We start from the raw sequence: 24311 nt of genomic DNA on the forward strand, positions 1-24311 counted from the left end.
GTGAGACGTTGTTCCTAAAATAGGAACATATTCTTGGATTTTTCTAGAGAGCATTATGGAAGACCTTTTGCTTCAGTTCCAATGAAGTCTTCTCGAGGCTAAATGTGATCAAATGCCAAGCAGCTAGACCAGGGGTAGGCAACCTTGGCTCTTTTATGACTCGTGGACTTCAACTCCCAGAATTCCTGAGCCAGCAATGCTGGCTCAGGAATTCTGGGAGTTGTCGTCCACGAGTCATAAAAGAGCCAAGGTTGCCTACCCCTGAGCTAGACCATATAATTTTAGGCTCAAATTTATGCTATCCTAATATGTAATTGTCCTATAAGTTCAGGAAACCTAGGGCGTTATTAATAAAAAGAGCCATGGTGGCGTAGTGGCTAGAATGCAGTATTGCAGGCCAACTCACTGCTCGCTGCCAGGAGTTCGATTCTCACTGGCTCAAGGTCGACTCAGCATTCCATCCTTCTGAAATTGGTAAAATGAGGAGCCAGATTGTTGGGGGCAAATAGGCTGACTCTGTAAACCGCTTAGAGAGAGCATTGTCAAGCGGTATATACAGTAAGTCTAAAAACTAAGGCAGAACTGGAGGCAATAGCACCACATATATGACTTTTATAGAAATCAGTCCAGTTTCCCGATGTTACAAACACATTGGAGCTAAGACTTATAATAAGGTGTTAGAAAGTTCAGAATGGGCCAGCTTTCTAAAAGCTGGAATAAGCGTAATTACAAATCTGTGGGCCTAATAATGTGTTTGCTGATTACTCTTGCTCTAGAAATTTTTATTGTAGTTGGGTGCATAATTGGTGCCATTATGGTACCATGATACAAACTTACGTTTCCAAGTTTGTGGACTTGGAAAGTAAAAGGCTGGTTCTTTCCAATTTACTGAGCATTAAAAGAAAGTGTCCAAGTAATTTTTCAATAGAGATTTCATTAATTGCTTGTTAGAAGGTCGTGAAAGGTGATCACATGACCCCAGGACAACGCAATTGGCATAAATATGAGCCAGTTGCCACGCATCTGAATTTTGGTCACCATGGGGACACTGCAACAGTCACAAATGTGAAAAACAGTCATAACTCATGTTTTTCAGTGCCATTGTAATTTTGGTCACTAAACAAACTGTTGTAAGTGGAAGACTACCTGTTCTTTTGTTTATTTATTATTATTTACAATTTCCACTTTTAAGGCCTGTACCCAAACATGAATCCTGCAGGACAGATGCCTTTGTGAAGCATTGGCTGCTTCTTTTAGCAAGCCTCCTCACTTACTAGCAGGATCCTGATGGATGTTTGACTTGGTAACTAAATGCTTCATTGAGATTGCAGGGTCTACACAGAAGCTCAGTAGTACAATTTGACTAAAGATGTCTTAAGACTAGACTGTACGCTGAAGTCTCAATCTTTTTTAATAAGTTTCCTGAGATAAGAACCCTCCAAGTAAACTCGGTTAGGTGTGCCCTTGCAAAAAGTAGAATAGGATTTAAGAGGATTGTCTAGTCCAGGGATAGGCAACCTCGGCTCTTTTATGACTCATGGACTTCAATTCCCAGAATTCCTGAGCCAGCATAGCTGGCTCAGGAATTCTGGGAGTTGAAGTCCATGAGTCATAAAAGAGCCGAGGTTGCCTACCCCTGGTCTAGTCAGTTCAGTGAACAAAACTGTGAGAGGTTGGTTGAATTGATTTTCATTCCTCGGCTAACTGCGACATTTTCCAACGTCTCAGCCAATAGTTTTAAAGAAAAAGAGTTGCATTTAGAAATGTAAACACATTTGAGTGTGATGTCAATAGTGCCTTAAGAGATGTTCTTTCTGTGAAAGAGTAAAGAACATATATCGTCTAAGACTGTCTATTTCTTAGTTTTTGCACTGTGTAGCAAGATTTTGCTCTGTCCTGTACTGTTGCATACTTGTCACATGCTTGTTCTTTCATTGTAGGTGTGGAAGGCGCAGCTTTCCAGAGCAGGCTTCCACACGATCGAATGACATCACAAGAAGCAGCTTGTTTTCCAGATATTATCAGTGGGCCCCAGCAAACTCAGAAGGTTTTTCTTTACATCAGAAATCGAACGGTATGCTAATTATTTCAAGCTCAAATACCTTTTTCCCCCTAGGTTGATAAGGTTTTCCAAATAGTTTTGATTCTCTCAGACATGCGCTTTGTAATTTTGTGTTTACTGAATTCTTCCAGTGTTGCTGTTCTGTTCATAGGTAAGAAAACTGAAGCTGTTCAGTGTAAAGTAGCTTATTTAATACTAATTCTGGTGGCACATACTGAGAAATTTCCCTTTGTTAAGAGAAGCCATAAAATAAGGGAATCAAAGCCATGTTTTAGTATGCAATTAATGTGTTCCACAAATGTAGCCGCACACATTAAAACTCCCCTTCCCTCTCTTTCCACAGAGTTGAAATTATTTTCTGCTGGCACTTTTTGGTTGGTTTTCATAACATTTTGAAATGAAAAACCTGCAGTTCTGTTATTTAATAATAGGGAGTCAGTCTGGTCTAGGGGTTAAGGCTCTAGGCTAGAAACTGAAAGACTGTGAGATCTAGTCCTGCCTTAAGACATGAAAGCCAGCTGGGTGACTTTGGGCCAGTCACTTTCTCTTAGCCCAACTTGTCTCAGAAGGTTCCTGTTGTGGGAAAAATAGGAAGGAGCATTAAGTATGTTTTCTGCCTCGAGTTATTTATTAAAACAATAAAGGTGGGATATAAATCAATACATAAATTTAGCTAAGGATGTGGTTTCATGATTGGTTCCACAATAGGGACACAGTGCTGTGGACTTTATGGGCACAAGTAAACTTAAAACGTTGTTTAATGATGGTTCAAATAAATAAATCCACCCCTTCCAATGTTTTCTTCCTCTTCTTTGATACTCACAACTTCCTCTTAGCCACCTGGACTTTCTTTCTTTCTTTCTTTCTTTCTTTCTTTATTTCTTTCTTTCTTTCTTTCTTTCTTTCTTTCTTTCTTTCTTTCTTTCTTTCTTTCTTTCTTTCTTTCTTTCCTTCCTTCCTTCTTTCTTTCTTTCTTCTTAGTTTTTCTTCCAGTTTCAGTTTAGGGTGGCAGCTTATATGATGTATACACTGCTTTTCTGATCAGTTGCTTAGAGAAAGAAGAGGAGAATTTATCACAAAACCATGCAGGCTTGGTTCACATGAGCTTGCTCACAGCCCCTTCAAACTCTTCCACTGGCATAATGGTGGGTTTCAGGTCGAATATTTTGTTTGCTCTGTTTTTGAAAGCCAAGTGAATTTCTGCCAGTGTGAGTTACATGCAGCCTGTATCTAAAACGTGGTTTTGCAGCCTTGATTCTTTTTAAGCAATTTGTTTTCACTTTTAATATTCTACAAGAATACAGGTGGTCCTCAACTTAATGACAATTCATTTAGTGACCATTCACTAAAAAGTGAACTTACGACCGCTTTTCACACACCCATTGCGGTAGCCTCATGGTCACATGATCAAAATTCAGATGCTTGGCAACTGACTCACACTTATGACGGTTGCAGTGTCCCAGTGTCATGTGATCCCCTTTTGCAACCTTCTGGCAAGTCAATGGGGAAGCCAGATTCACTTAACCAACCGTGTTACTAACTTAACAACTGCAGTCATTCACTTAACAACTGTGGCAAGAAAAGTCGTAAAATGGGGCACAACTCACTTAACAAGTGTCTCACTTAGCAACAGAAACATTGGGCTCAGTTGTGGCCATAACTCAAGGACTACTTGTATAAATGGATCCTGATGCTTTAATTTTTTCCCTTAGTGTTAAATGCATGTAAAATTGCAATGCAAATTCTGCTTTTAAAATGGTTAATACCTGTATTAATGACATGCTAGATATTGACAACAACATTTTGTGTGTGTGTGATTAAACACAGTTGCAGCTTTGGTTGGATAACCCAAAGATTCAGCTGACCTTTGAGGCAACGGTACAGCAGTTAGAAGCACCCTATAATAGTAAGTTGCTGACGGGGGCGGCGGGGGTGGGGGATTTGAGCATGTCATAGATGGTCCTTTGACTGGACCAGTATGGGACTGTTTATATAATAACCACTTCAAGTGAGCCTTGATTATTTCCCTTGGGCCCTGTGTTCTTTTCACACATGGAGAAAAGGGCTGTGTTAAAAAGTAAAAGTCACTGGTGGGCTATGAAATATTTGTTTATGGAGATTTTTAGGAAAAGGGTGGTTAGTTCTACTGTGGCACTTTTTTCATTAACTCTGACCCTTTCCTGTTTGTTGAACTTTGTATTGGCAAACGTGTAATCAGAAGTGAAGAGTGGAGTGACACTGTCATGACCTATAGAAATATCCTCACCTCGCCATAATCCGTGCTCATTAAAAAATATTTTGTTGTAGGTGATACGGTACTTGTCCATCGAGTACATAGCTACCTAGAACGGCATGGCTTAATCAATTTTGGTATCTACAAAAGAGTGAAGCCCCTACCAAGTAAGAACTTAAATTATTATTATTTTTATTTCAAGATATATCATTTCATCTTTTAAGTTAAGGCTGAGTGATTTGTGCCATATGTAAACTGCTCTCCAAAACTGAACGCTTTTTCTAGAGACTTCCTTTTTTTTTCAAGGAAGTAGTTAGGCTCACACATCCTTCTAAGCTGTGCTTATTTTGACATGGTTTGGCACACAATTTATGTTAAATGCTAAACCATTGCCTGTAAAACATTGTAGCTAAATTTGCCTATCAGTAGCTCAGAATGAGACAGATCATGTTATAGCTGATTGCAGTGTAGAAGACCGGCTATTGAGTTGATCCTTCTAACCAACGAACATAGCTCACTTGTCAGTGAATAGTTATATCCCACCTCAAAATAATGTGTGTGTGTGTATATGTATATGTGTATTATATGTATACATGTTAAATGTCTGCTAAATATTAAATATTCAGATTACCTTGCTAGGCCCCAAACATGGGACAAATCTTATTTCCTGTTTCAGCCCAACCCAGGGCCATCCACAGGCAGTGGTCACAATAGTGACAGCTCATATTTGTGTAAATTTTTTTGAATTGCTAACAAAGAATTATCAGTCTCCCTTTAATTCTTTGTTAGCAATTCAAAAAACTTTACACACACACACATATTCAAATTGGTAATAAAGAATTAGGGAGGCTGATATTCTTTATTAGCAATTTGAATAATGTACACAAATAATGAACTGTCGTAAGTTGTGACTATAGCCTGCGGATAGCCTTGGGATAGGCTGAAACAGGAAAGAAGATTTAACTAGCAAGGTATTCAAAAAGACTTGATAAATACTACACACACACACACACACACACACACACACACACACACACACTATCCCAATAGATCGAGTGGTCTGGCTGATCACGTTTGAAATCAGGAAAAGGTTAGATGGCAATGGGGGAGGAGCAGAGAAATGCAGGTAGCCCTCGATTTACAACAGTTCATTTAGTGACTGTTCAAAGTTACAACTGCACTGAAAAAAGCGGCATGACTGTTTTTCACACTTACGACCTCTGTAGCATCTCCATGATCAGGTGATCAAAATTCAGATGCTAGGCAAGTGGTTCATACTTACGACCTTACCTGTGTCCTAAGGTGATGAGATCGCCTTTTGTAACCTTTTGACAAGCCATGTCAATGGGAAAGCCGAATTCACTTAACAGCCGTGTTATTATCAGCTGCAGTGATTCATTTAACAACCATGGCAAGAAAGGTGGTAAAACAGGGCAAAATTCTCTTAACCAGTGTCTCACTTAACAACCAAAATTGTGGTTGTAAGTCAAGGACTACCTGTATCCAGCCCCTGAGCTGGAGAAGCAGCAGAATGCCTGGGTGCCAGTCAGGCTGAAGAATTCAGCCCTTGTTTAAGTATATTTGATATTTTATTATGCTGTATTACATTCAGAGGATCAGGATTTCCAGAAACCTCTGGCCCCTTTGGAAAGATGAGGTGTTTAGCTCATATTCGCTCCTTTGGTCAGAGCCCGGTCTCTGTTCATTTGCTCTCTAATGCAGTAGCACTTCTTGATCTTTCTAGCCAAGAAGACTGGCAAGGTCATCATAATTGGTTCTGGAGTTTCTGGGTTGGCAGCAGCTCGGCAGCTCCAGAGTTTTGGAATGGATGTCACACTACTAGAAGCACGGGTGAGTGGGCAAATGTCAAAAGTGTATCAGTCTTGTAAAAAGTACACTCTTATAAGCCAATTTTCTCCATTAATTTTGGCTGGAAGGACTCACAATGCATAAAGGAGAGGCTAAGTGGCTCAGTGGGTTAGGACGCTGAGCTTGTCGATCAGAAGGTCGGCAGTTTGGTGGGTCGAATCCCGAGTGCTGCATAACAGAGTGAGCGCCTGTTACTCATCCCAGCTTCTGCCCACCTAGCAGTTCGAAAGCACATAAAAAGGCAAGTAGAAAAATAGGGACCATTACGGTGGGAAGGTAACAGCGTTCCATGCGCCTTTGGCGTCTAGTCATGCCGGCCACATGACCACGGAGACGTCCTCGGACAAGCGCTGGCTCTTCGGCTTTGAAACGGAGATGAGCACCAGCCCCTAGAGTTGGAAACGACTAGCACGCATGTATGGGGGAACTTTTACCTTTACCTTAAGATTCTTTGTTGCCCTTCTCAGATCTTCACTTTGCGTACTAACTGAGTATGTAAATTTCCAGTTCAGTTTATTTATGCAGAGAACTGTCTTTTACAGAAGTGTAAGAATAAGGTTGAATAGACTTCCTTAAAATGGCACACGTATGAGGTTTTCTCCTTGCCTAAGTTGAGGTATTTCAGAGGGCTTGCTAATATGTTTATAGTGAGGACCCTGAGGTTGTCAGTCTTCAACATTGTGGTGTTGTTGTTTTTTTAAAAGGATCGTGTAGGTGGCAGGGTTGCTACTTTCCGCAAAGGAAACTACGTTGCAGATCTAGGAGCCATGGTAGTAACAGGACTTGGTGAGTGTTACCTTGAAAATGTGCCTGATTTCAGTTTCCACAGCCATGTGCTTGTACAGAATACAATCTCTAGAGACGTGGCTTTGGTAATTGCTTTTTTTCCACACAGAGTTAGAAGTTGACTCTTTCTAACTTCCTCTTTCCTTGTTCTTTCTTCTCAGTCTTGTGAACTGAGATCTCGTTATCGCTTTCACATCTGTTTTATATAGTAGTAGAACCTAGCAGTTCCAAAGCACGTAAAAATGGAAGTAGAAAAATAGGGACCACTCCGGTGGGAAGGTAACAGTGTTCCGTGCGCCTTTGGCGTCTAGTCATGCCGGCCACATGACCACGGAGACGTCCTCAGACAAGTGCTGGCTCTTCGGCTTTGAAACGGAGATGAGCACCGGCCCCTAGAGTCGGAAACGACTAGCACACATGTGCGGGGGAACCTTTACCTTTACCTTAGAACTTCCCAATAAGAAATGAACATCTTGGTTGCAAAGCCTCTCCTTTCGGGCCAGATAATTTGAATAAAGCTCAGAATGTACTACAGCTTAGTGCATGTTTTCTACATCCCCACTGCCTTTACATTTGTCAGAGTTGAGCTACCATTGGCTATCCTGGCTGGGATGCCAAGAGTTGTCACCTAACATGCCTGGAATGTGCTGGTTTAGGAAAGATTAATTTAGTCCATTCTCTTAACAGGAAAAAAATGTACAAAAAAGCCTAAGGATTAGTATGCCACGTTGTGCCTAGTACACCACATACATATTATCTAACTTTTGATTAAATGCTTGGCTTTGATTGTTATAACTCTAGGTACTTCCAGATTGTGAGCCCTTGTTTTGTTAAATTTATGTTTTTTTCTCTGTATAAAATCTTTGCAGGTGGAAATCCAATGGCTGTGGTAAGCAAGCAAGTAAACATGGAACTGGCCAAAATAAAACAAAAATGTCCACTTTATGAAGCCAATGGACAAGCGGTAAGCCTCGTTTTTGGAAAGCAGTTTTGAGGAAATAGTTTAGTTGAAAATACTGTGATCTGTTGACTGAATGCAAGAGTCTTTGCCAAGGTCGTTTTCAGCATTAAACTCTCCTCCCTAAATTTCCATGTTGCACGCAAAGAGTGAATGTTTTCCCTAATAACGTTTAAGTTTTAATTAAATGTTATTCTCACATCACATGCATTTTCAGAGCTGATACATTAAGTCTGATGTTGGAAATATCAGTATAGTAACCTCCTAAACCTCAGTGACCATTTAGTCATAAAACAGAAGCTAACCTTCTGCAAGTCATTCCTTCTCTCCTGACTGAGTACTCAGAATTAAGTTTCCGGCAGAGTTTGAAATGCACATTATATGGGAAATGCACTTTTAGGTTAAGGGCTTGATTTGACCTCTCCATTTTGAACTATCTGCACCCGTTTACTTCCCCTTGCTAACCCACAGGTTCCAAAGGAAAAAGATGAGATGGTAGAACAAGAGTTCAACCGTTTGCTAGAAGCTACCTCATACCTCAGTCATCAACTGGACTTCAACGTCCTCAACAACAAGCCTGTTTCTCTTGGTCAGGCTCTGGAAGTTGTCATACAGTAAGTAAAGTTAAAGGTCACGCCAAGAGACAAGCCGAGCATTAAGTCTCAAGAGTTTGCACCCATGTTGGGGTGGTGGCATTGTGTTGTGTTACAGTCATGCACACCTTATGGCCCAGATGCTGATAGCAGCTTCAAAGTCCTCCTTTTTTCTGCCTCCACGATTCATTAGCTTCTTCTGTTTCACTTTACTGCTCTTTTCTACCTTGAGAAGACTAAATACCAAATGTCGTGCACGCTCTGGAGAGAACTGGCATGGGAAGGTGTTTCAGTGTAGTTTTCCTCACTGAAGGATAGTGGCGTCCTTGCTAAAGGTCTGTGGTAGTTGCTGACTCTATGGCTACTTCTTTCCTTTCCATAGATTACAGGAGAAGCATGTCAAGGATGAACAGATAGAACATTGGAAGAAGATAGTGAAAACTCAGGAAGAGCTTAAAGATCTCCTTAACAAGGTGAGCGTTGTTTTTAACGCATGACTTTGAAGAAAGCTGATTTGCTTTTAAGGAGTTGGCTTAATTTAATTATAAAGCAGCCCCAGCTTTTTTCATGGAACTCCAAAAAACCTAGGCTTCTTTAAAAGATTGCCAGAATGTGTTGTGCTTACGCTTGAGCAAAATCCAACGTACTTTCTTTTAAATCATCTTCAAAGTATGCACAGTCCTAATATTTGTGAACGCAGATTAACCAGTGCATTAATAATGGGCTTCAGTAAGCCAATGATTTTACATGTTCAGTTTTTATTTGTATTTGATAATACAAATAAATCAGTTAATAAACCACAGGGTTCACATTAAAAAAAAGATAAATTTCCTTTCCTTAAAATTCCGCAGCGATCAGGAAGCGCTTGGCTTTTCTCTGTTGACTAATGATTTTCCTCCCTGTTACAGATGGTGAACTTGAAAGAGAAAATAAAAGAACTTCACCAACAATACAAAGAAGCTTCGGAAGTAAAACCGCCTCGAGATATTACTGCAGAATTCCTTGTGAAGAGCAAACACAGAGATCTTACTGCTCTTTGTAAGGTATGAATTACTGGGTCTACTGAATATGTATCTTTTTTCAACATTGGCTATTGTTGAAATATCTAATTTAATATTAGCTATTCTGTATACCTAATAAGCACTTTTTTCAAATGTTGCCTTTTTAGCAATCATCCATATATTTGTGTCTGTATCTTATTTTGTGATTAGGAGTATGATGAGTTAGCCGAAACACAAGTAAAACTGGAAGAGAAGCTCCAGGAACTAGAAGCAAATCCTCCAAGGTAAAATTGTAGGAAATAGGCTGGCTTTTTTATGCTGATGGCTGCCCTGGTCAAATAGCTCAATTGTGAAGGAAGAATACTTTGTTGTTTAATTGATAATATGCAAGTACATTCATAAGTTGTCCTATAGTTATGCAGATAAACATAATCAGAAGAGTTGCAGATTCCTTTGAAGAGGAAACTTGCACCTCAACTGAAATGCAATGAATTAAATTTTAAAAACTGTTTTTTATCTCATGCTGTAGAAACATGTGAGAACTCCCTTGTTCTGTAAAATTTTCTCCTACATGATCAGTTAGCTAGGGAGTAGCAGTAAAGAACTAATCCAGCATTCAGATTTCTTGCCAGTATTATTCATACTAAACCATAAAGGATAAGGTATGTTTTTAATCCAGGTATCCTTCATTTAGCAACCGTCTCATTTAGTGATCATTCACAGCTAAAGTTACTTTTTCATCACTGTTTTATGACCTATCCTCTCATTTATGCCCTAGGTAGGCAACCTTGGCTCTTTTATGACTCATGGACTTCAACTCCCAGAATTCCTGAGCCAGCCATGCTGAAGGGAAAGGGAGAGGTTTCTAAGCTGAGCCATGCTGGCTCAGGAATTCTGGGAGTTGAAGTCCAGAAGTCATAAAAGAGCCAAGGTTGCCTACCCCTGCCCTACCCTGTTAAACTCTATTGTTTTCTAGAATAGCTAAGAACTTTTTTTTAGACCAGCTCAGGTGCAGGAAGCCTAAGCATAACACTGTTAAAAGTTTATGGAGGAAAAATGGTGAGAGCATATACTCAAGTGTTGTATTTTTTTCCCCTTCTCAAAAATGTGCAGTGATGTGTATTTATCATCAAGGGACAGGCAGATTCTTGACTGGCATTTTGCAAATCTTGAGTTTGCAAATGCCACACCACTTTCTACTTTGTCACTGAAGCATTGGGACCAGGTAATTATTCTTTTTTCCCCCCCTCCATACTAAAATTTCAGTGGGGCTGAATGAATAAGCACAAATGGCAGGGGAATCCAAGCATTCTTCTCCATTGAGGTATACAAGTGATACAAGTGACAAATATTATAATTTACTTGATAAATACCTGAATTTCTACAGGGGAATACAAAATTTAAAAAAGACATGGAGGGGAAGAGAAGATAACTAGACTCATGCTCTTATTCGTCAAGACAGGAACAACCATGTTCTTAATGATGAAAAGCTAGGGCAGGAGGGTTTTAATCGGGCAGTCCCCACAACTCCTGAATATTGATTTAAGGTTGGAGAAAGTTTGATCTGGACTGTGTTTAACAACAGATAGATGAACTTCTATTCCTATTGGTTGCCTGTATTCAAGCAGTATCCTTTTGGCCTGTCACCCGTGGCAATTAGTCACGGAACATGAGAACAATATGAGGGAAAAATTATTGGCTTGTTACAAATGCTTTGTGCTGATGAGTTTTCTAAATCTCTTCCCCTCTCCCCCCCTTTCAGGATGATGATTTTGAATTCACAGGCAGTCATCTGACTGTGAGGAATGGCTATTCTTGTGTGCCTGTGGCTCTAGCAGAAGGATTAGATATCAAACTAAATACAGCCGTTCGTCAGGTTCGCTATACCGCTTCTGGTAAGCAAAATAAGAATTCTCTCTCTGATTACCTTGTTGGCTCAAATGCTTTTTTTTGGAATTCTCTGCCAGCAAAGCCCTGGCTGGATTTGAGCACGCGTTCACGCACAACCTGTCAGTGCTTGGAAGTCATATTATCTGTAGGTGCAAAACTGATAACAAACCTGTTTTTCCCATAAGTCTCCCAGAATAAATAAATGCAATAAAGGGAACAGTCAGGTAATGGATGCAAGTATGGATGCAAAGTTAATGTTGGTGCACCATAAATAAGACTACTAGTCTTATTTATGGTGCACCAATGCTATTTTATGCAGGAGTTTAAGCAAATGTAAGACGTTTGAAATGGGCAAACCCGTTTGCACAGGAACTTCAGAAGTGCAGCTAAAATACGGTGTGCTTGGTTGGAATTACAGAACACTTGGTAGGAAGTAAGAGGAATAGAACTGGTAGAAAATAATAAAACTTCCAAAATGGTTTCAGACGAGGATAATCTGGTTCCAGTAGCACAGGCATTTTGTGGCTCAAACAAAGGCATATCTGGATTAAATCTCTTCAGTGCCATCATGTATTGGCCAAGTAACATGGGAAAATTGTCAACTAAAAGAACGCTAGATGGAGATTATGGCATTGAGAACTGGTAGAATTTGAATCCGTTTAATTTTCTGAAGCAGTGAACTGAAAACAGTCCCACAGGCACTTAATTCACTCATTCATCCTCCTTCCGTCATTTCCTCACAGGACGGTCTCTTTTTCTCCATTCTTTCTCTAGGATGTGAAGTGATAGCTGTCAATACCCGTTCTACTAGTCAGACTTTTATTTACAAGTGTGACGCTGTCTTGTGTACCCTCCCCTTGGGAGTACTGAAGCAGCAGCCTCCAGCAGTCCAGTTTGTCCCTCCTCTTCCGGAGTGGAAGACCTCAGCTGTACAGAGAATGGGATTTGGAAACCTTAATAAGGTAACGTGAAAAGCACAAAGAGGTATTTAGCAGAACTGGTCTGCTAGTGGACTGTCTGCATGAATTGGCATCTTGAAGTTCTTTCATCTGCTATTAAACCACATGAGGACTTCTTTAATTGGCATTGTTTTCCTCCTTTGCTTGATAGGTTGTTCTATGTTTTGACCGTGTGTTTTGGGATCCGAGTGTTAATTTGTTCGGCCATGTGGGCAGCACAACAGCAAGCAGAGGAGAGCTTTTCCTGTTTTGGAATCTTTACAAAGGTAGTTGTGTGAAGGCGTGTAACACTCTCACGTTCCAAGGAGCAAACTGGAATCGCTGAGTACAGAAAGCCCTGTACTGGGAATGTAAACTAAGTGTTCAAAGCGCATGAAATATTAAACACTGATATCTGTTTAAAAGATTGAGTACAAAGTTGTGCTTCCTTTTAAGAACATGGAAGCCTGCCAACCTGGCAAAGTCTGACGTGGCAGTAAACAACAATGTAGGAAATGCAGTGGAGTTCTTCAGGTTGCATGGGCCTCAAAGGAAAGAATCAGAACTATATTAAGTGAAAAGTAGTTCCTTGATCCCTGTATAGCTCTCACTGGCTCCGTCCCTCTATAACTCGGGACGCCAATGCCAGCCAACGTCCCAGCATAGTATGAGAGCTCTTCTTAAACCTCTTCTTCTTTTGGACAGACCCGACTGAACAAAATAAATCTTAGGTTTAGCTGCTGTCATTGGCCTACTCAAGGCAGTTTATAATACCAAGCAGTACAATTCAGCAGCATCATAAGACCACCTTAACTTCAAACCAATTGCATGGCTGAGAAATCTGTTTCCTTTCTAGGCCAGAGGTCCCCAACCTTTTGGGCACTAGGGACCGGTTCCGTGGAGAGAGGTTTTTCCGCGGACCGGAGGGGGCGTGGTTTCATGTACTGCCTGCATCCCGTGGATGGGGCTTTGCTTGTTTGTGCAGACTGGTTTCTGGCATGCCGCAGACCAGGGGTTGGGAACCCATTCTAGGTTGTTTGCAGACATTCACGAGGTGAGTGGCATTAACATCTCTCGGACTTGCTCTCCGTTAATGCCCCATATACTCTTGTTTCCCTAAACAGCCCCAATCCTTCTGGCCTTGGTGGCAGGTGAAGCGGCAGGAATCATGGAGAACATTAGCGATGATGTCATTGTTGGACGCTGCCTTGCTATCCTCAAGGGTATTTTTGGCAGCAGTGCTGTCCCCCAGGTATTGTTCTGTGTCCTTTGTAATGCAGGAAGTTTTGTGTGATGTGTAGCAGCCTAAAAGCTGGACTGTTCTAGAAGCCCTTTGGCCCACATGGCCTCCTGTTGTGTCTATCATAGTAATGCCCTGCAACTTCCTTCAAGGGAAGCAAATCTATCAAAATAGAAAAGGGGCTGTTACTAAAGCTAGTGTGTTTAGAAAAGGGGCTCTTTTCATAACACAGCCAACTTTGCCTAGCCTTAATCGTCTGAGACGCATAATTTAAGGCGGGGACTGCTTCAAAAAAGTTCTTTTGATTTCACCATCATCTGCTATCAAGGGCAAAGAGTTCTCCCGGGCTGAGAATTCCCTTCTCTGCTTTATCTTTTTTAATCTGTCTAAAGAAAAGTTATGGTTGTGGAATTCTCCATGCTAGTTCAATAGTTTAATGCCAGCATCATTGCTGTGTGTTGTTGTTAATCTGATCAGCTTTGAAGTCTCATTGCAAGAGGGAAAGCAAAAAAATCCTAAGATCTCATGTTTATGGCTTGGCAAATGTCTCTTTCCATTTTGCATACTTTGTGAAGGAGGCGAGTTGACAGAAATCTACCTGTTGCTTGTCCTCTCTTGGATGTTAAGGAACCTTAAAACCTTTTCTGTCGGTGCCACAGAACTTTTCGGGGGTTTTCCTGCTTGCAAGACTTTTAAAGTTTGTTGTAAACTTGATTTGCCTATTAATACATTCTGGCCCTACCCTTATCCCAAGGGCTTCATAAAAACCTCACTTCAGCAGTGTTCCCATTGAATTTCTCTTCTCCTTCTCTCAGCCCAAAGAAACGGTGGTATCTCGATGGCGGGCTGATCCGTGGGCCCGAGGCTCTTATTCCTATGTAGCAGCTGGTTCATCAGGAAACGATTATGACTTGATGGCTCAGCCAATTACTCCTGGACCAGCCATTCCAGGAGCTCCTCAGGTGAGTCGAGAACAGCCGGGTTTAACCTTATGTTGCTAGGATGTGACTAGCATAAGGAAGCCAGCAACCTGGGCTTAATTCTGGCACTTCCAGTGATGTGTTTTTTTTATTTATTTATCTGACGCATGACCTGCAGTGATCATGTGAAAAATGGCTTTAAAGTCACTGTTTTGAGTGCTGTTGTAACTTTGGCCGCTAAACAAACGGTGGTTAAGTCAAGGACTGCCTGTCTTCTACTTGATTCCTTGAATCAGCTTCCCCCTCTGAGTTCTTATTAATTACATGCCGCCAAACCTAGGGTCCTGTTGTCCGTAGACGTCACCTGGGCCCTGCTCTGCAACCATATCAACCTGATTCTCAACAACACACGCAATTAGAAGAAAGTGAATTGGGAAATTTGTGTGCTGCGGAAAACCCAGCTGTTCCCTTAGACCAGGGGTCTTCAAACTTGGCCCTTTTATGACTTGTGGACTTCAACTCCCAGAAAGTCCACAAGTCATAAAAGGGCCAAGTTTGAAGACCCCTGCCCTTATACTGTGTGGATCAGGCTGTCATGCTAAACTGCTGTGTTATTTCATATATATGTATTGCAACTGTGTTTTGATAACCCATTTTAAGCAGGGGGGGATTGAATGCATTCAGGCGCTAAGGGGTCAAGGAGTTATGCCACACGGGAACAAAGAAACCGATTGTACTCACACGGGGCTGTGTAGAAGTGCTGCATTAGTCTATGATGGCAGAAAAATCAAGTAATTGGTGGCATCTTTTCCAACTAACCAAATCTTATTAACCGGCCTCAGCTTTCATGAATTGTACATGGTCAAATACATAAGAGCGGTTAGACCAGTTTTTCTCAGCCTTGGTGACTTTTAAGATACTGAAGCTTCCAGAATTTTCCACCCAGCATGCTGGCTTGAACCCCGTGCTTCTTCAAGCTGCCAGAGTTGAGAAGCACTGGGCTAGACTGATGCAGAATTGAAGTCTTTGGTGTAGGGCTCTGGGTAAATTCAAGAAAGGAGATAAGAGGGCAGGCTGAATGTATTTCATACTGTGGAGGCCGATGCTTAAGAACGGATGTCTTATTACTTGGTTCGGAAGCCAGTTGAGTCCCCACACCCAATTGGGCAAGTCCTTCCATCCCTGTTTTAAAACGTTTCGAGGTTCACCATTATCATTTGCTAAATTTAAATTCTTGTTTTTTGTTATCAGAGGAATATTATGCTGTTTTCTTTTGCCCTCTTCATCTGTGAAGCGCTCGACACCTTTTTGCCATTCTTATTGCTGCTTCTGCAAAATGTACAGATTATTCTCCCATCCAGTCTCCATTTCCCCGGGGACATCACTAAAAACAAAGCTGACTCTTGACCGTCCTTATTTTACCAGAGCCCCATTACCCTCTCCAGAGGGTCTCAGAGCCATTGCCCACCTGCTCTTTCTTTTCCAGCCCATTCCTCGCCTCTTCTTTGCTGGAGAACATACAATTCGTAACTACCCAGCGACGGTTCACGGAGCACTGCTAAGTGGCCTGAGAGAGGCTGGGCGTATTGCAGACCAGTTTCTTGGTGCGATGTACACTCTCCCTCGCCAAGCGACCCCCGTGGCAACAGCACAACAGACGCCTCCCATGTGAAGACGCCAGTGCTAGAGACGGTGCAGCGGGCTCAGAGTTCTTGGCGTCTGGACTCTGTTAGAAGCAAGTGGAATTGTGTTCTGTGGCACTACCAGTTGGAGGGCTTAATCCAGAAGTTGGAAGCGGAGAACAGAGAAGCCCTTCAACGGTATCTATCCATCACTTGAAAATGCTGTCCCACCAGAGTAGCATTCATACTACTCAGAAAATAAACTTGAGTCTCTCAAGTTGGAACATTTTAGGTACAGATATGGTTTGGGTTAACTTTCTTCCTATGGTTTAGAGGTCTTGTAAGATAGCTGTTAGTAATTAAGGTAAGTTCGTTTTACATGGATTTCGCTTAGAAAGCAAAAAAATAAAAATAAAAAAAATAAACCTTTGTAATTTTTTTAAAAAAACTTCCAATGTGTTCTTTTTCTTTGTTTGAGTACGGCATGCTATTGTGTTCTAGGGTCCTTGGTGCTCCGAGTTTGGTTGTTTTCTTGCAAACATTTCATTATCCAATCAGCACTGATAATATTACCTAGTTGGGTAATAAAACGTCTTGCAAGAAAAACCACCAAGTACGGAGAGCACCAAGGTCCCCACAGTTCAACCTTCTGTTGGGTCTCCTTTGCGGGTTTATAAAATTTAAAAAAAACTCCAAAGGGTGAGGAGATGCAGGCTTAACAATCGGAGTGGTGCACTTTGTGATCCGTAACACTGTCAACGCATCATAATGTTGTGTAGAAGTGGCTGGATTTTCTTTCCCACGGAAGAAGCAAAAGGACTTTTCTGCCTCACAAGTTGCATTAACATACAAATAATTTTATTGATTATGTACTGCAGAACAGATAGCATTAGTCAGAAGATAACATGCGGACAAAAAAACAAATGTGTTTAAACATAACATGCAGACTCGTTGCTCTGTGTAACTGGCAGATTCACACTGCCTGCTGTCCAGTGCAGAGGCGAGTTTGAGAGGTGAAAGAACGGGAGCCTTTCCCCCAGCCAGCATGCTAGTATTCTATTGCTTCCTTGCGAGTCAGGGGGAGCGTGACCTGGATAATGCTGGCCACGGGCTGAGCATGTGGCGGGCTGGGAGCTGAGGCGCTCAGGATATTGTGGGCTTAAATTGCACTTGCTTTTTTTTTTTCTTCACCTGAAAAGAAATAGAAGGCAGATGATGCTCATCTGCCTTAGAACTCAACATTGTCTGACTTCTGCAGTCCCTTTTTTTCACCCCGTCTGGACATTAGCAAATAGAAAAAATATATTTTCATCTCTTAAAAAATACATTCCACAGAAGTTGAAGGATTCTCAAGTGTTTCATACGGCAGGAAGACCAACATGCCTCTCCCTTTGTGCAGGTATGGAAGGCAGATTTGGGCTTCCAATAGCTACAAAAAAAAGAGAAAGTAATTCCTTTGGTCTCCAACCAAGAAGGAAAAAGGGAGGGAGAACTTCTGCACAGCAGTCTCCCCCTGCTCTTTCCCTTCTTCGGCAATCACGTTGGGCTTTTAACTAAAGCAGCAAAACACAGCCTTCTCATTATGTAAATTGAGTGGGCAGGAAAGGGGCATCATTTCAGTGCTTCAGGGGCACCGCCCTTGTGCTGCATACATGCAGGGCTTTCTGACCAACCCTATGGCTAAAAACCCTAAGTTCTTGGCACTCAGATGTCAGCGTTTTATCACTAAATCAGTCTTGCCTCCTAATGGCATACTAAAGTATGAAGCTAAGTACTGTCTACTCTGGCTGGCAGCATCTTGCGTATGGGTCTCATGAAGCTGGGACTTCATGCGTACAAAACTCTAATTTGGTCAACGAGATACCTGGCTCTCGATCAGAGCTGCCATGTTGTTTCAGCAGCGATAGGAATGGAGCAAGAACAGGTCATGTGCTTGTTAAGAAGCGCAAGTCTCCTGATCTCCTGGCGGGAGAAGCTGCATGGTTTTAAGTTTCTTGAGTTAAAGAAAGAAAAGAAAAAAAATTCGCGTGCGTCAAATACAATTACAACACTGGATTATCTTTTTTGTTCCTTAAAAAATCATACAATTTTTCAGCATCAGAAAGTCCCTGGGGGATTCCCTACGGTAGTTATACATCTTACAGTTTAAAACACAAATTAATTAGTTCACCCCAAACACTGGCAAATATTTACAAATACACTTTACAGTTGTTTTTCATTAAAAGTGTGCAAGCTGAGCCAATCTTCATGTCCTGAAATCCTCACTTATGTCCACAAATACAATCGGCTCTTATTGCACTCAGGGTTAGCCTTTCTGTAGGGTTTATAATCCTGATTTTAATGGAGCCGTTCACTGAATAACACCCCTTCCCCTCTCTGGCAATAAGGATTATTTATTGCTCTACATCTAGTTTAATATAAGATTGCCGACGCGGAATTGCAAAACTGAGAACGGGAAGCAGACTCCCTGATATGTAACAGTGAAGACACGGTCTTAATATTTAATTAGGGAAAACACATTCCTTCTGCAGAATCTTATTTCTGCCCCCACCCAGTAGTCCCTGATAAGAATGGATATGGTAGCTATCAATTCAGTGGATTTTGTAAATACACAGAGCAGAAGAAAACTTTGCTCAAATGAGGACAGGTTTATGTCCCACACCGTTCTCAGAAAGACCTCCTCTTCCCAGCGGTTCAAGTATATTCTAAGGCAGGCGGTGTCCAACCTTGACCACTTTTAAGACCTATGGACCTTAACTCCCAGAATTCCCCAGTCAGCTATGCGTAGCTGGTTGGGGAATTCTGGGAGATGAAGTCTGCATCACGCCCACACCCCCAAAATAAAGATTGTGGTACTGGAGAAACAAAGCTGATCCTATCAGCTGAGCCAGAGCTGCGCTAGCATGTTGGCAACCTTTTAGAGCTAGCATAGGCTTGTAAGCCGCCCTGAGTCTTCGGAGAAGGGCGGGATATAAATGGAATTAAAATAATAAAATAATAAAATAAATTAAACTTCTGGAAGGAATAAAGAAATGAAAAGACCTCTACTAAGGTATACGGACCACTTATATTGGGGCTAGGACAAGTTCCTTGTTTTTCACTAGCGAAAGCTACAGAGTTCTGAGGAATTACCGTAACTGAAGTAATCTTGGAGATAAAAAAAGAGATTGTCCCTGCCTTGTTGAGTTAAAAGACTGAAAATATTTTCAGGGGCTGTGTTTGCCTGTCATAGTAAACTGACATCAACACGTTGAACCTGGTTACTGAATTAAGCTACTTTCTGCGTTTGGACAATGCACTGAACCATAATTTAATCCAAGGGTTTCAAACGGAGTTGGGCCAGCCCAGGAAGGAAAGGATCTTTTTATAAGAGGGTTATAATCTTCGTAGCCATCAGTCTAGCACAGGTAGACGGATTTAAAATTTATTCTGGCCTTTGCTCTTCCCTTTATCTGTTGGCTGCAAATTTTATGACTGCCTCTGATATGCAGGCTAACAATGATTCAAAGTAAAGGGAACATTTATTTCTTGCTGAACTCTACCCATTAAATCAATGATTGGGAGAGGGTCTCACAAAAAATGCATTTATTGTTTTGGGAAAGCACTAAAAAAAATTGAAAAATCCCTGAACTACCCAAAGGGACTTGGATCAGTCCACAACCTAAGCCCAACCAACTACTCCAAGTTTAAGACTAATAGAGCTTAGCATGTCACTAAATGGTGCTCAGCTTTGCATAAGTGTCTTGTTTAAGTATCTAGTAGGGCTGCAGTTGAAAATGAGGCACAAATGAAAATGGCCATAATGCAGGGGTCTTCAAACTTGGCCCTTTTATGACTTGTGGACTTCAACTCCCAGAATTCCTCAGCCAGGCACGCGTGCCTGGATGAGGAATTCTGGGAGTTGAAGTCCACAAGTCATAAAAGGGCTAAGTTTGAAGACCCCTGCCATAATGTTAGCTGATTGAGCAACGTTAACACCTGGAATTTCATTGCTAAAAGCAATATGCTTTAGGAAGGAATTAAAACACCCTGTAGGAACCAGAGTCCTTAGAATTAGGGTTAGATGCTGCAATTCCCCCCTTCCCCCGGCATTGCAGTATCTCTGACCCAATTGAAGGAATGGCTCAAATAGCAGCAGAATCATTGCAGGTTTAATTTTCAAGTAGCCTGAGATCAAGAAGAATGGAGCTGTTTATATCATGTTTCATATGCTAAAGTGCTTTCTTTAATTCATAGTGGAATGGCTTCTTTTTGAAGGGGGCGCTATTAAAAAAAACATCCTTTTGGGGGGATTAATCCATGAGCCTCAACTTATTACTAGATCAGGCACACAAAGCACACTCATTAAAATGGCTACTACAGGTTGGTTATCACACAGAGCAAATAAGACTTTCGTGCAAACTTGGCACCCCTCGGTGGACGCAAATCAATTAAGGTTTTCTTCACTCCCCATCCCTCCACCCACCCCCCCCGCAAGCTGGAAGACTTGCCCAAAATTGGAGAATAAAAATAGTGTTACGTTGCAACAACCTATCCAGAAATTGCTGGAGCATGAAATAAAGGCTTAGCTCTTTAAAAAGAGGTGCAAAACTTGGCGACCATCATTTGGTCCGATTCCATCAAAGGCTGAGCCTTAGCCCACTTGAACTAACCCTGGTTATGCAAATACAATGTGCAGAAATGTAGTTTTGGAAGTAAGGCATTCAGTCTGACTACCTCCCCAATTTTCCCTTTATTCTGCTATGAGACAATAACCAGCTGTGATACCCTTTCATATGCCAAACCAACAGTGGATTGTTTCAGCTTCATGTCCGAAGCGGTAAGCAAATAGAAGCCCACAAACATTCTTTAACTTGCCTTAGGCTTCCCAGGTTTTTTTAAAACAAAAAAACAACCCTTCCATCTCCTTTTATTCCTGTTGTGCTACAGAAAAACGTGGCATGCAAATGGGAGCGTTAGTTTAGAGTCAAAATATTACAAGGTAAAAAAAAATAAAAACCCTTTGTGGTTCCAGAACTGAATTTATGTTGAAATCCTCAAAAGGTACCAAAACGGCTGGTTTTTTCAACAGCAATGAAGGAATGACAACACTGGTTGTGTTCCCATGACATGTGTCCCCACCTGGCCCCTGTTCTGCCCGTGCATGAGTTTTTAAATAAAGTCTGATTGTGTTATTCAAATCCTTGTTTGACGTAAAGAAGAACTTTGCACATGCAGCATACTCTGGCTATAGTCTCCTGTTTCTGTTACATTTAGCATGCTGATGACTCCAGGCATGGCTGCCACAGTAAGTCTAAACTTTCTATTAAACTCATATTCAGTGGGATTAAGATCGCATGGAACACATGCACTTGTTAACGGTGCTTCTTTGTTTAGCCTATTGTGTGAACACAGGAATTCATCTTTGCGGGAAAGAGACGAGTGTGGGATGTGGGTTCTTTTTCCTTGGGCAAAGATATTCCAATGGGATTTCCCCTTTTATATGGTTGAATAAGATGACGATGGCATAGAGCAGGGCTCTCCAATCTTGGCAATTTTAAGACTCATGGACTACAACTCCCAGAATTCCTCAACCAGCCATGCTGACTAAGGAATTATGGGAGCGGAAGTCCACAAGTCTTACAAGTTCAGATACCCTTAGAGCAGGGCTTCCAAATATTTTCCTTCATTACCCAAAACTGCTTATCAAAAAGCCTCACCAAACTTTGAGGACCTGTTGTAACTCCCTTCCTCCAGCACCATTGTAACTTCAAACTGTCACAAAATGGATGATCGTAACTCGAGGACTACCGGCATTATACAAACAATAATCACCCAATGATCTTTATGTCATTTCAACAAATTATCAGTTGTAATTTCCTGAGCCTTCATCTTAATAGGAAAGCTTTAGGAGATATTTTAGTGCATGTGGCAATCTTTAAAGTCAATTGAAACGTCCCTATCCTGGTTGGTAAAGGAGTCGTGTGCTGTTGCTCAAAGAAAACAACAAAAAAAAAACAATTTTGCTCAGTTTTGGGTAACGTCTTCCCATCTGGGAAGCACTGGCTTAGAGGGAGGCAAATCTTTTTGAAGCGCACAATGCTACACTCTGAGGCCTAACACCGTCAGACAGCCATCAAATGCTTTTGGAGGAAGAGATTGGTGGTGGGTGGTAACAAAAGGTGATGACTGACAGTGAGGAGGAGGTGGTTGATGGTGAGGAGGCGACAATGGAGGGTGGTGCTGATACAATCCTCCCCTCCCCTACAATTCCCAGAGGCAAGGGAATATAAGGCTATTCTGGAGGGCGGGGGGGAGAGAGAAAGTGACCAAGGACCTGGTTTTGAATGCCAAGAACATCAACTCCATGCTTACTTCTCGGCGTGTGGGTGAAGCAACTTGCAGGACAACACTCACAGGCAAAGGAGAAACACGTTACCCACAGATTCTCACACCTCAAAACTTTCCCATGTTTGCTCCCAGCTACCCAGACAACACAGAAGCTTTGCAGGTAGTTGCTTTGCAGTGAGGAAGGTGTGCAGGTGAGTGAACTCAGCAACCCACTGGCTGATTCTCCTCCCTTGACCCATTCCTGCCTTCTGAGCCACCTGGGCTGGCTGCCATAATAATTGCATTTTTAATGAACTCTTGGGACCCGTGCGCCCCTCTTCTCAAATAGCTGGAGGGGGTGTTATTTGGTCACATGCCCTAGAAAGCCTCTGGACTGGTCCCCTGCTCATTTTAGCACTTGGCATGTCCAGGCGCATGAGAGAGATTTGTTTAAAAGGGGAAGAGCAGCTAATTCTGATCAGTTCTCGAGTCGCACCTTGGCAAAACAGGGGCAGAGGCGGGTAAGAAGGCTTCCGATACAGCAGCATCTGAACAAAGCGCATAGAGGACGATGGAAAGCAGGCCTTTGGAGCGGGGTGGGTGGACTGGGATGATTGTGTGAACAAAATTCAGTTTGCTGTTTCAGAGGTGGAAGAGGGCAGCCACTGGGTCTCTGGAAGATCATACGCTGGTCCTCCTGCCCAAGCAAGTGGTGAGGTAGCAGAAATAAAGGAATGTGTCCCCCCCCTCCGCCCCCCCCCCAAGGATGCGCTGAAGAACTGGACAAATCGGACACCTCCAACTGCCGGCCACACACGAGTCTTCTAGGGCTTAGTTCAAGTGACGTCAGAACAGCCCTCACCGAGCAAAGCTGGGTCCCTTTGGATCGGGCTGCAAGTTGACTGGGAGCAGAGCGGGAGGCTTGTCGATGAGATTTGTCGTTGTAGACCCCAAGTCTGGCTGGGTTTGCAAGGAGTGTGCTGTGCCAACAAGAAAGGAAGCAGAGACCTTTTTTTTTTTTTTGAGGCCAAAGAGAACCGGCCAACCTTTGCTGCTCCAGTCCCTAGTGCCAGTGGAGCAGGAGACGCTGGAGGAAATGACTCTCATTTTATTGCTTCTCTGAATGGCTCAGTCAAACATCGGTATGAGCGGCCAAACTGTTACGCTGTGGGGCAAGGAGGAGGAAGAAGAGAGGCTGCTACTGTGAAGCAGTGGCCCATGAGCCCCGCTAGGCCATTCTTCAAGAGTTATGGCCAAGAGGGGCCAGGTAAATGGCTCTCCGAAGCTGAGGACCACGCAGAGACGAGTCCAAAGTGGTTCTCCATGGGACTTTCAAGTCAAACCAAACCAAGAGCTTCTCCTGGAATGGAGTCAATGAACAGCCAAGTCGAGAATCCAAAGTTCTTGGAGGTTTCCAAGGAATTGCAAATTGAGGGTCTCCATTGATTCGCGCTCGGTAAAAGTTCCAAAGTGGGATTCCCCTGAGCAAAACCTCCACGTCCTCCTTCGTGGAGGAGGAGGAGAACGCAAAGCCACCATTAAAAGAAAAGTCCATCCGGGTTTTGGGAAGGGGAGAGGGAGACGGAGGGTACTTGAGCACTGAAAGGGGGTAAAGGTCAGGCACCGTATCAGTTCCCCCCCCCCCCATGGTGGACTGGCGGCAGCAGCAGCAGCAGGAGAAAGATGGAGTTCCAGGTCTGGAGGCCATGCAAACTGCAGCAGGAAATACACTGGGGATACAGAGAGAGAGAGAGAGAAAGAAAGAAAGGACAACATCAAGTGTCAGTTTGAGAGCTGGTTTGATGTAATGGTTAAGATGCTGGCCTAGAAACCAGGAGTCTGTGTGTTCTAATCATGAAAGCCAGCTGGGTGCCTGTGGCCAATAACTAG

General features: G+C 42.3%; 2 protein-coding genes across 2 annotated transcripts in view; one reads left to right on the plus strand and one right to left on the minus strand.

The window, feature by feature from the left end:
* KDM1A (lysine demethylase 1A) overlaps positions 1 to 16560 on the plus strand; it is a 29281-nt gene extending 12721 nt beyond the window's left edge. Inside the window, exons 4-20 of the mRNA XM_081334258.1 lie at positions 1941 to 2074; positions 3890 to 3968; positions 4370 to 4462; positions 6040 to 6146; positions 6869 to 6950; positions 7820 to 7914; positions 8380 to 8522; positions 8884 to 8974; positions 9410 to 9544; positions 9713 to 9786; positions 10616 to 10727; positions 11265 to 11397; positions 12167 to 12354; positions 12503 to 12617; positions 13455 to 13582; positions 14386 to 14532; positions 15977 to 16560. Of these exons, the coding sequence (XP_081190384.1) occupies positions 1941 to 2074; positions 3890 to 3968; positions 4370 to 4462; positions 6040 to 6146; positions 6869 to 6950; positions 7820 to 7914; positions 8380 to 8522; positions 8884 to 8974; positions 9410 to 9544; positions 9713 to 9786; positions 10616 to 10727; positions 11265 to 11397; positions 12167 to 12354; positions 12503 to 12617; positions 13455 to 13582; positions 14386 to 14532; positions 15977 to 16162 (2042 nt within the window). The 3' untranslated portion in view covers positions 16163 to 16560. The remainder of the gene's footprint in view (positions 1 to 1940; positions 2075 to 3889; positions 3969 to 4369; positions 4463 to 6039; positions 6147 to 6868; positions 6951 to 7819; positions 7915 to 8379; positions 8523 to 8883; positions 8975 to 9409; positions 9545 to 9712; positions 9787 to 10615; positions 10728 to 11264; positions 11398 to 12166; positions 12355 to 12502; positions 12618 to 13454; positions 13583 to 14385; positions 14533 to 15976) is intronic.
* Positions 16561 to 16954: 394 nt separating this feature from the next.
* Positions 16955 to 24311, minus strand: part of LUZP1 (leucine zipper protein 1) — a 60230-nt gene continuing 52873 nt past the window's right edge. Inside the window, exon 4 of the mRNA XM_081334257.1 lies at positions 16955 to 24151. The gene's annotated coding sequence lies outside the window, so the exon portion shown is untranslated. The remainder of the gene's footprint in view (positions 24152 to 24311) is intronic.

The sequence above is a fragment of the Vipera berus genome, assembly GCF_964194415.1.
Source record: "Vipera berus genome assembly, chromosome: 9".
NCBI lineage: Eukaryota > Metazoa > Chordata > Lepidosauria > Squamata > Viperidae > Vipera > Vipera berus.